At 38.7% G+C, this 12,237-nt stretch overlaps 1 protein-coding gene across 1 annotated transcript; it reads right to left on the reverse strand.

Moving 5' to 3' along the window:
• Positions 1-802: 802 nt before the first annotated feature.
• Positions 803-6,761, reverse strand: LOC108698346 (cis-aconitate decarboxylase). Its single transcript, XM_018229769.2, has 6 exons — positions 6,609-6,761; positions 5,858-5,912; positions 4,801-4,988; positions 4,441-4,545; positions 3,771-3,976; positions 803-2,092 (listed from the first exon to the last, which is right to left on the reverse strand). The coding sequence occupies exons 1-6, from the start codon at positions 6,627-6,629 to the stop codon at positions 1,171-1,173; spliced, it is 1,497 nt and encodes a 498-aa protein (XP_018085258.1). The 5' UTR covers positions 6,630-6,761; the 3' UTR covers positions 803-1,170.
• Between the last annotated feature and the right edge of the window lie 5,476 nt (positions 6,762-12,237).

A 12,237-nucleotide genomic window follows, 5' to 3' on the forward strand; every position in this document is an offset into this window, starting at 1 on the left:
TCTAGTTTAAAAGCAAACATCTGATTGGCTACTATGGGTTACTAGACCTGGGCAGATTTAGTGCCTATTATATTTTCTAGTTTCAATAATAAACCAACAATCTAAATTGATGCTTGTGCAAGGCTCTGATATTACCTTTAAAGTAGATCTGTCACCCAGACACAAAGATCTGTATAATAAAAGTCCTTTTCAAATTAAACATATAAACATATTTTTTATTAAAGCATTCAAAGCTGTTGTAAGCTCATTTAAAAATCTCAGCTGTCAATCAAATATTGTCTGCCCCTCCTCTATGCCTAGCCATAGAGACAGCGCAGACAATTACTTTCACTTTCCATTCAGCACTTCCTAGATGTCACTGCTCTCCACACATTCCCCCAGTTCTCTTCACCATTTAATTGTGTAGCCAGGGCATGGGGATGGACATCAGGTCCCCCAATCTGGTGCACAAACAAGATTCTGAAATGATGCAAGGCTTGTCTTAATAACAGTGTCCTCAAAATGGCTCCTGACTGCTTGTTATAATTATGAGTTCCCAGACTGAAGGAAACAAGATTCAAATAAGTTATATAGTGTAATTAAAGTTTAGTTTGTTTGACTAATGTGATAAAATAGGATTTGGAATTATTTTTTTTGGGTGACGGGTCCTTTTTAATGCCTGTCAGTATCTATCTATCTATCTATCTATCTATCTATCTATCTATCTATCTATCTATCTATCTATCTATCTATCTATCATCTATATTCAGTAATGATGTTTAATTCAGATTTATGGCCAAATAAGAACAGAAACATCAATGTGTAGCCTTTTTCTTTTTTTATTGTTATTTATGGTTCAACCACATAACAATATAGACATGAAAAACATGATGTGGGATCACAGTGAAATAATAATAGTACAAAAATAACAATATAATCACCCTTAATATTTTGAGAATATACACTGGAAATCACATCTAAATATATAAAAACATATTTATACATAAATAAAAATGGCCTATCCTGCCTGCAGATAGGGCTGCCACTGGGCAAGTTGTGCCAGTTTTATGCATAGGCAAACACTGGGAAATGGACATAAATTGATGTAAGATAATTGTTTCTGACCACATTAAGATGGTCAATATACAGTACAAACTTTGGAAACAATGACTGTGTATTGGTGACTTTATGTTACTGAAGTGATAGGGGAAGCTGAGAGACGTCGCTCACACTCTCCATGTTCTCTACCATCTCGATGACATCTTCCACTTGACCCTCCTCCAGTACATGTAGGGCATTGGAGCGGAATTTCTTCAGCAGAGACTCCCTGCTCAGGGGGTTCCTCCAGTGACCGTAGAACGTTTCAGTTCTTCCTATCTTCACGTCTCCGTCCTTCAGCACAATGACGACTTCTCCGTACATTTTATCGAAGTTGGCCACGTTGTCTTCTGGATGCTCCAGGACCACCTTCTTCAAGAGACTGTGGAGGTCAGGTCGATGCATGTTGTCGTCACTGAAGGAGCTAATGTTGACTTCTCCATCTAGAAGAGCTGTGCAAGCATTGAACTGGAAAGAGTGACGGGCTTCGTGTTCTGACTCGGGATAAGGCCTGTTGATGTATTTGGATACCGGGACTCTGAGAATTATAGACTGGATGGCGGATGGATTGAAAGAGCCATAGTGGTTTATAAGTCTGTTTCTAACAGAGACAGACGCATCGGCTATCCAATGCATTCCCAGATGTGCCGGGAAAGACTTAAAGGCAATGTCTTGCTTCTCCAGGAGAAATTCATAGTCCTCTCCTGCTGGTGACAATGATTTAGGATGATAATCTCCATAGAAAGCACTAAAACCTGCACACCCAGGAACATAATCCAGAATGAGAGCATTGGCTTCCATTCCCTTTGAGGCCAGCAGTGCAGCTTCCAGGCCCAGTCTGGTGGCATTTCCAATATGCAGCGGCTTTGAAAGTGTTGCAGCATTTGCCATAGGAGCCCCGGCCAGCGAAGCCGCAATAGCCAGGGCATGGGTGCATTGCTCTTTGTTTAATGACAGAAGTTTTGCTGCTGCTGCTGCACTTCCCATGGTTCCCACCACTGAGGGAGGGTGAAACCTGTAGGAAAACAAATGCCATTAAATGACCTTATTCTATATATCTGCACATACAGTCTGGGTCAAAAATACACCTTTTTGTGAACTTCCTTGGACTAGTTAGGAGGAAAATATACATACAGAAATACCTAAACATACCTCATTGATCGAGGTAGCATTGGTTGCTGCTGGGTTTTCTGTCTCACTGTATTATTCCTTTTTGGGATACATTTAATCTTGAAAGGGGATGTTCAGGCAACCAGGTCATTCTAAGCATCGTTCTAAGGAAGTATTTGGGTTTAATAAGTAGTAAAACAGCTACTCATTTAGTTTTTGTATATGAAGATCTGTGAATTCTGAGCCCTAATTGGCATAGATTTTCTAGTCCAATAGCCTATTGTAATCAATCAACCAGGGCTGGAAATAGGGGTAGAGAGAGAAGGCACCTAGGGTGCCATCATGGGGGGGGTGCACTTTTAAGGAGATTTTTTTGGTTTGCTTGACTTTTAATAGTTTTTAAATTTTATAAACTGCCTGTTCTTGCCCATGCAAGCAGAAGCACTTCCCACCTCCCTCTTGGCAGCTACTGGCACAGGTACATATTTGTGGGCAATATCTTGGCTGCTGCTTGCACATGTAAACAGATGATATGGGGCAGTATGATGGATTTTTGTCTGTTGCTGGCACATACACATATTTGAGGCCAATATGATGGATTTTGGCTTCTGCTGGCACTTCTACATATTTGGGGGCAATTTTGTGGATAGTTTGGCTGCTGCTGGCACAGGTACAGATCAGGGGCAATATGACGGATTGGCTGCTGTTGGCACAGGTACATGGGGCAATATGGTGGCTGCTGGCACAGGTACACAGATGTTTGGGGCAATATGATGATTTTTTGGCTGCTGCTGACAAAGGTACAGATTGGGGGTAACAATATGATGGATGTTTTGGCTTATGCTGGCAGAGGTACAGATTAGGGACTTGGGAGCAATCTGAGGGATTTACTGCCGTTGGCACAGGTACAAATGGGAGCAATATGATAGGTGTTGGCACAGGTACATGAGGCAACACAATGGCTGCTGGCACAGGGGGCAATATGAATGGTAAGGTGGGAAATGTTAATGCAGGACTGGGTGGAGGGCACTGATTGAAGCCCTTGCCTTGGCCCGGCCCTGCAAACAACAGTTTTTTCTGCAGTGGAGGGCAAACTGTACAGAACTGAACTGGTATTGTGCTATTGGACAATACACAGGTATGGCAAAAATAGCATTGTAACTTTTAGAACTGCCCCCTAAGGATACAGGTAGGGTTTATTGTTAAAACTGACCAAACTTCATGTGTTTATTGCTCTAGTAGAGCTATGAAAGAAAACATCTAGACAGATGCCATATGTTCCTGAATAAGATCTATAACAACTTGTGCCCATGTTAATGCTTAAACCCCTTGAGGTGTGATATAATAAAAGCTATAATGTATACACCGGGTCTAGAAATGTAGAGCAAACAATCAAATATTGTTTTCAGATAGGTGACCAGTAAATTAGTCTAGTAAATGCTACCTTCTTATTGGTTGCTATGGGTAACTAGATCTGGTGCGCACTTTGCACTTTTCCCACTAGTAATAACTTGTCCAGTAGCAAAGTAGATGTACCCTTTAGTCTCTAGAATAAATTGCCCTGTGCATGTTGAGTTACTTACTTTTTAGGAATATTCTTGGCTTCTTTGGAGAAACACATGAGCCTCCCTTGCACCTCAATCCCCACGTTATAGGCAGTTAGTAGGTCTTCCCCGCTGATTCTCTTCTCTTTAGAGAGCAACTGACTCAGTGCCAGAATGGAAGGCACCACTGCACCTGAAGGATGGGTGGCTGGGTGCCAGGTGTCATCGAAGTCCATGGAGTGAACCTAGGAAGAGACACAAAATAAGCTTTACTATAGTAACATATTATAAAAGTCAACCAGTAAATTGAATCAGCTGAAATGCTATTTGTTTCTAATTTATACATTCATATTCCAAGTTCCATATTTGTAATGCAGTTCAATTGTCGAATTTGGAAGCGCACACCAGTGGACCAAATAATTACTGGTTTGTGCATGTATAGTTTAATTGTTCAGCCCTCTGTTGGCTAAGCAAAGCCCCACCTGGTCTATTGTGTTCCATGATGCCTTTGCTATACAGATACTATCCCCAAACATCTATACAAAAGATGCTTTTTAGATACGGTACCACATTTCCAAAGTGCAGATTAATTGAACAACATTACTAAAAAACATGCCTCGCAAGGCCTTTTCCAGTTGTTTGTGGCAATTAAATAATGCCCCTCTCATCATGGCAAATGACATCATAAGAAATCTTATCATAGACTTACCGCCACTCCATTGACATAGGCAGCCAGGGTTGGTGACAGCATTAGGTCTTTCCTTCCGTACACTGAGCTGACAGCTGTGTTCCCATAGCCAGAAGAGTGCAAATCCTGCCACACAAACACCACCCAATATAAGTAACGGGACACTAAAGTTCTGCTCTCAGTACTAATAATAAGTAAGTTAAGGCAGAGAATAAGAACAAGAACTTATTCTGGAGTTTAGAATAAGAATATGAAGAAACAGTGGGGAGCATATAGGGATAGGGTTATGGGGTGGTCCAGCTGAAGAGATGAGAGTGAATTAGAGTAAAGAAGAAAGAAGTATATAACTAATATATGGGAAGCAGTTGGACTGAGCTGTACCTGGCAATACTGCAGAATGATGTTGAACACGTGAGTGGTTGTGCCCACGATGCCGACTCCGATGTTGTCCAGGATCATGCGCTTACTTCTGTGCCGCACAATGTCCGAGAGGTGCTCGGGGCGAATGTCAGTGATGAACGAGGCAAAGGTATTTGTGACAGATTCTTCATACTGAGGACTGACGGCAACTGCAACATTGTCATAATGACATGTTAATGTTATAATAGATGTCAATGAATAACTGAAATAATAATAATATCTCTGTGTATTTTGTGTGTGTTTTATGGGATGTCTCAGTACAGGAACAGCTGTCACTTCCTACCCCTTCCCATTGACTTGAATGGGACATGCCTGAAAGCTCACTACAGCATTTTTGGGCTCAGGCATTTTCCCATTCAAGTCGACAGGAGGAAACTGGAGATCAACTGGGGGTTTATAACAGGTTGGAAATGTGAAATGTGCTGTCAACCTATGGGAGGGCTAAATTGTGGCCGGACAACATGAAATGGAGGAAAGAAAAGCAGACATGGAAAATGTATAATGACTCTATGGGGAAAATGTAATAAAATATGCAAAGAGAGCAAATTTGCGAATAAAAATGTACATGTTGCAATGTAATATTCTTCATTAGGCTTTTATTGCATTGCGAATCTTAATTGCGCATTGTGAACCTTTATCACCTGCTTGAAGGTGGCATAAAATTTTGAAACAAACTTAACAACTTTTTCATTAAGAAGTTTTATTACATACACTACACACTATGGCAAACTAAAACATTTGCAATCATTATCCTACTGAGTGTTCGCAAAGGCAAAATTGTTCACTTTGCCAACATTTATTCACGTTGCAAACGAATTGTGAACGATTTTTGCGTTAGCGACCAATATTAAATTCCCCCTACAGCTATAATTAACCATACATACATATATATTACTAGAATTATTAGATATATATAAACTCTATTGTAGACAGGCAGGATTTTATGTTAGGCAAGAAAAATAATACATTTTCAATGCAAAGCTAAACAAAAAGCCATAGTTCCCATAGAGGACATTACCTTTTAAAGCTGCGCTGTGGAGCTGTCTGCATACCTGCTGAAGTTTCTTGGTATTCTGGTGATGAAACAAACCAACATCCCATAAGTGTCATAAGCCAGAACCTTGTTTCGCCCAAGTCTGCTAAAAGCCTAAGTCTGATATCAACTCATCTCCCATTCTTCCAAGTTCTACAGATATTACTTTTATTGCTTATATCTTCCCAAGGACTACATTTTACTAAATATTCCTATTTTATTCTTGGGCTAGCCTCTGTATTTTCCCTTATATAAGATGTATCTATATATAACATTGCTAAGTCCATTGCTAAGTTTTCTGATATCAGTCCTTCTGCTAATTAATCATAAGGGCTCAGAATCCTACAATGATATAATGATTGGGTTTCAGATATGTGACTCCTGTTCTCTCTCTCTCTCTCTCTCTCTCTCTCTCTCTCTATATATATATAAATATAAATATACTGTTTATATGTGTGTGTCTTTGTGTCTATATTAAATTTTCTGCTTTTTCTTGAATGTGTTTTATTTTTTAAATAAACTATTAAACCATAAATGAAGAAACATATAAATATATATAATGAAATTCATGTGCATTTTCATAGAGAATGTTTATAAAGTATAAATTATTGGAAATAGAATTATAATCAGCTAGTGAAGCTGTATGCATGAAAGTAAGTTTTGTGAGTGCTTTAGGTATGTAGGAGTGTAGAAATGAGTGCAAGAGCCCAGAGGTGGGTAGTAAAGGGCCACTTACCTGTAGGGTGGATGAGAGCATGTCTCAGTGTTGACAATAGCAAAGCTTAGTGAGAATGGAGAGGAGCTGCTGCTGTTGTATCTCAGCTGAGATGTGACTGTCCTCCTGCTCTACCTGTGGAGCTATTTATTGAGAGTCCCAGGCAGGTGCATCATGACATCACTATGGTGAAATAAAAATGGGTGGGGCTCAGTGTGGAGGCGGTGCCACCCAGGAAATTGTAAATTTGCTGCTTGGGAATTTTCTAGGAAGTAAAATGCAATTTTGTGTATCGGGAGCTGCAGGCTAAAACTGAAATTGCCAGACAGGGCTGATTATGAGACTTTCAATTGGTTTATTGAGTCCTGTTGCCTGTACTTGTATGTGTCAGTACAACATGGCCAGAAAAGGAAACAGGGGGCATTTAATGTGTCATATTGTCACCACTGTAAAGGGTAAATATGCCATATTCCCAAGGCAGGTCTAGTTGCTGTTATTGCTTATACATGTTCAGTATTCTGCACAGAAAACACTGTCAACCTTTTGTGCTGGAGCTGCCATACTGTACAATTAAAATATTAATTGCATAATGGACTTAGGCAAAATGATCATGAAAACCAATAAAATATTTGCTTGGCTTTACCAATAGATAATGTCCAAAATGAAGAATGAAAGTGACCCTTGTTTAGTGAGAAAAGATCTGATATTTACTGTTGTTTACATTCATATTAATCAGAAAAAAAACAAAATATATATATATATATATATATATATATATATATTATGTGTATGTGTGCTGCATCTTTAAAGTAGCCCCAAGCACTCTGCATCTACAATACCCCCATTGACTTGCACAGCAATTGCTGGGAAGTGGCAGTAAAAGCCCTTGTCTGGCAACAGGTTCCTGGCCCAGGCTGCATCATTACCCTAATAATACCCCCCTTAATTCTCATTGACTCACAAAAGTCAGAAATGAGCCTAGAGATATAGAGACACGGCTGCAAATTGATGGAAAAAAAAACCTTAAGGTGTGGACAGAGCGAAGCAACAGGTTTTTGCAAGATTTACTGTAAAACGACAAATGGGTGAAGCAGCAGCAGCAGCTCGTGGGCAGCTCCCCAGGTTGCAAGGTTAATTACACAGATTAGAAAGTGACAAGAGAAAATGTAATACTTGCCACAATGATGGAGAAAACCTTTTCATTGTACTAAAAAAGAAACATGAAAAATATTCTTTCCTTTACCCCATGGCCCAGAACAAATGGGGTTTAACACTGAATGGATTTCAGCCTAGTGATCTATAGGGGAACTTTTAAAATCGTTTCCTTTAGTACCAGAACAAGGAAATACACAGATTATTGGGTGTGTGCAATTATAAAAACTAGCAAAAGATGTGCAATGATATATCAGTTCTATCGATCATCCTTTTCATTTGTTTTTAATATTTTAGCTAAATAAGAAGAGCAATATGATACTTGAAAGCGATAGTAATTAAATATGTTTATTAGTATTATATATTATGTTTATTACTATGTGTATTACTATTTATTACAGGTATGGGATCCTTTATCTGGAACCCTGTTATCCAGAAAGCTTCAAACTGCAGGAAGGCCATCTCCCATAGACTCCATTTTAAGCAAATAATGCTGATTTTTAAAAATAATAGCTTTTTTCTCTGTAATAATAAAACAACACCTTGTACTTGGTCCCAACTAAGATATAATTAATCCTTATTGGAGGCAGACTAATCCTATTGGGTTTAAATAATGTTTAAATGATTTAAGTAGACTTAAGGTGTAAACATCCAAATTACAGAAAGATCCCTTTCCCAGGTCCTGAGCATTCTTGATAATAGATCCCATATAGTACTCGGAAACCAGATATTGAAAGTAATAACATGCTGTTAAAGTATACATTTATTTTAATGATCATTTATTATGTATAATTGTATTTTTTTTTTTGCATAATTTTAAGAATTATGAAATACACTTTTATTGCTTTTTATGGAGTGTCTGTGCTATTTGAACCAATAGAGGGAGCTGTTGTAATGCAGTTATTGACTTACTCCCAAAAATATTACTTAAATATTATATTAATTGATAAGAGAATTTATATTACTATATTTAAAAAAACAACTATAGACAAGCTGTTGTTGACTAAAGGTCTATTGGTAGATGCCGATCTACCTTATAGACACCCCTGCTTTAGATTAAATTATTTAAGAAATTATCTTGTTGGGAAAACACCAGCGCAATGTCTATCTATACAGGGTCGGAATGGTGGGTGCAGGGCCCCCATGCCCCCCGACAGGGGTTGCCACCACCCGCCCTTCCCCGAGGGGGCATAAGTTAAACCTTCCTGCATTGTGTCAGGGGAGGGAGATTCCAGTACTAAGGACACAATACTATGGGTAGAAATTGCATTTATTCACCCATATTGATCATGTCACTCTTAAGAAGCCTCCACTCTGTCAAGTCTTTTGTGATACTATGGGTTTATTCATATATGCCATACATTAATATGCTGCCTGTCCCTGTAATATGTTCAGCTCCATTTTATTAGATGATTTTATGGCCAAGATATTGTCTAACCCATGATTTATGCATAAGCAGAATTGTGCATCCATTGAAACCATTTTTCTTTTCTAGGATGTTATATCCCTTTACAACAACTGCCTGACACTGAGCACTGCTACCAAACCTGATGTCCTCTAGTATTCTTAAACCTTTTCTTTTCTATCTATATTTAAAATGATACTGCTACTATACCTTGGTTCTGTACCCAACCTTGAAGATATTCTTCTTTTCCCCTGTTGTAGAGCCCCAACCTTTTAGTAGATAAAATACCCAACATAAGAACCTGCCTTTGCTGTATGGTGAAGTGAGTACCATGCTGATCAAGAAGTAAACTGAATATACGCCTCCAAAGGACTGTATGTAACATTAACAGTGATATTTCAGCCATTGAACCAAAGAAGCATCACAAATGTGTTTGTATATTGAGGGGTCTTTATGTAATTCTGCCTTGGGCTGCCCATTTTAAATGTTATCTACATATAATATGGAATCTTTTAGTTTTAGACCAGTTGTTCTTTATCTGTGGGGTTGGTCACATTTAGGGGAGCCTGGAGCAGTAATTGGGGACCCAGTCTAAATTTTACATGGGGAAGATTTGGGGGCATTGTATCTCCTAGAGACACCTGAAAGTTTAGCTTGAAAGTCAATAAGGGTAAGATTTTGAGAAAAAAAATTGTCGCTGCCCAAGATATTCTTAGAACTATGGCTGATTCAGTATATCTGTAACCTTGTTATGAGCTAAGGTGGGGCTCTTGAACGTAAGGAGTTGTTTAGTGATATTCTAATACAATTTGCAATTGGTTTTTATTTTTTATTATTTGTGTTTTTTGTTATTTAGCTTTTTATTCAGCTGCTACCCAGTTTGCAATTTCAGTAATCTGGTTGCTAGGGTCCAAATTACCCTAGCAACCATGCATTTATTTTAACAAGAGACTGGAATAGGAGAGTCCTGAATAGAAAGATGAGTAATAAAAATCAACAATAACAATAAAGGTGTAGCCTTACAGAGCATTCGTTTTTTTTAGATGGGGGTCAGTGACCTCCATTTGAAAGCTGGAAAGAGTCAGAAAAAGAAGGCAATTAATTCAAAAATGATAAAAAAGAAAAAAATGTTGGACAATTGAAAAACTGCTTTGAATTAGCCATTGTATAACAGACTTTAAGTTAATTTAAAGGAGACTCATCCCTTTGATCACCAGTGCTCTAGACTAGACAAGCTCAATATCAAAGAGAGAGAAAACCAATTCCTGCTGATACTGCTGATCCCTTTTCCATTCATTGTAATTGATTTTGATCATTGGTCCGTATGTTTCATGTTGACCTGGGAAGCCAAAAGTTTAGTTTACTACACACCCTGCTAGAGACATGGAAGGAAGTCACATTGTTTTGCCACCAATTATTCATCACACAATCATGCTGATTCACTGTAATTATCTACTTACTGGAATGTTTTCCAAACTAATACGTCTTGTTTTTTCTTCCCAAACTTTCTGTCTTGTCACTTCCTTCTTGTCACCTTGTTGCCCTTTTGAGCATAGGCAGCATTTGCATCGATTACATTATAATTAGTGGTCTGTGACTGAAATCACCTCGTTAATATTTATAAGTTGACTGAAATAGTGATTATATTTGGTTGCATCTGTTCTTCCTCCTGTGTGTAGCTACAACAAATATTTCTTGGCGCCAGCACTAAAGTAACAAAGGCCGTGAAGTTCATACTCATTCTTGTGTTCTTCAGAATTTCACATTGTCAGGGCAATGTGCTACCCATGTGCTTCAATTTGCAATTGTAGGCTGGTATAATGTATAGGATCTGTTATTCGGAAACCCGTTATCCAGTAAGCTCCAAATTACAGGAAGGCCATCTCCCACTAATTTCATTTTAATAAAATAATTCAGATTTTTAGGAATGATTTCCATTTTCTCTGTAATAATAAAACAGTAGCTTGTACTTGATCCCAACTAAGATATAATTAATCCTTATTGGAGGCAAAACAGTCCTATTGGATTTAATTAATATTTACATGATATTTTTTTTAAAGGTAAACTTTAATGTTTATATGATATTTTAGTTAACTTAAGGTATGGAGATCGAAATTACAGAAAGACCTATATGGAAAACTCCAGGTCCCAAGCATTCTGGATAACAGGTCCCATACCTGTACGTAGGGTTGCCACCTTCTGTCCTTTGTAACTCTGGGAAGGGGGGCGCATAGAGCATGGACCCACTTTCAGCTGGATGGACTTTCGCTAAGGGGAAGGAGCATGTGAAGGTATTGCTGAACTATACCTCTATCCTGCCCAAGATGGAAAATGGATGCCAGGGGTTCTTTGCAAAACAATGACAAAAAAGGCTTTATTTAATATAAAGCACCACAGGGTTAAGAATACTAACAGCACATGAGGTAGACAGAATAATGGCAGGTACAATCACAGGTGTAGCAGATACAGACAGAATGGCACCACTGAAGGAATAGCAGGAGGAGTTGAAAGTATACACCTTCCAAGTTGTCAGTACCTCATGTGGTCCGGATCCCTACAATAGACATGGAACAGAGATAGAACAATAACCTGATTCCAAGCAGGGCCTGGGGGAGAGCTGCTCCCTTCTATCCTCCTTGTTGGAGCACAAATCTGCTCTTACTAGCTCATACTCACTGACTCAGTCTCCTAGAGAGTGCTATAACAGTGGCATTCCTGCACACTAGCTAACCTCGTTGTAATCTGTTCCCCAACTTCTCTAAAGGGGTTGTTCCTTTAGGGCAGAACATCTCTGGGTCTTGTTGACTTCCTGGCACCCTCTAGCACACTGGTTGGAGGGTATGAGGGGGTTCAGGGTCTTCAATTTACTCCCCTTACTTCAGAGGAATCATAGGAAGAAGAGAATCAAATTCTGGGTAATGAACTATGACTTGTCTATTCCTTAGGGGTTTTTAGGGGGTTGTTCACCTTTATGTTACTTTTAAGTCTGATCTAAAGCAGGGGTCCCCAGACTGTTTGACTCATGAGACACACTCAAATGTAAAAACTATTGGAGAGCCATACAAGCAAGGAAAAATTATTTGGGATAGGCTA

This window comes from Xenopus laevis, chromosome 8L (assembly GCF_017654675.1).
Source record: "Xenopus laevis strain J_2021 chromosome 8L, Xenopus_laevis_v10.1, whole genome shotgun sequence".
Lineage (NCBI taxonomy): Eukaryota > Metazoa > Chordata > Amphibia > Anura > Pipidae > Xenopus > Xenopus laevis.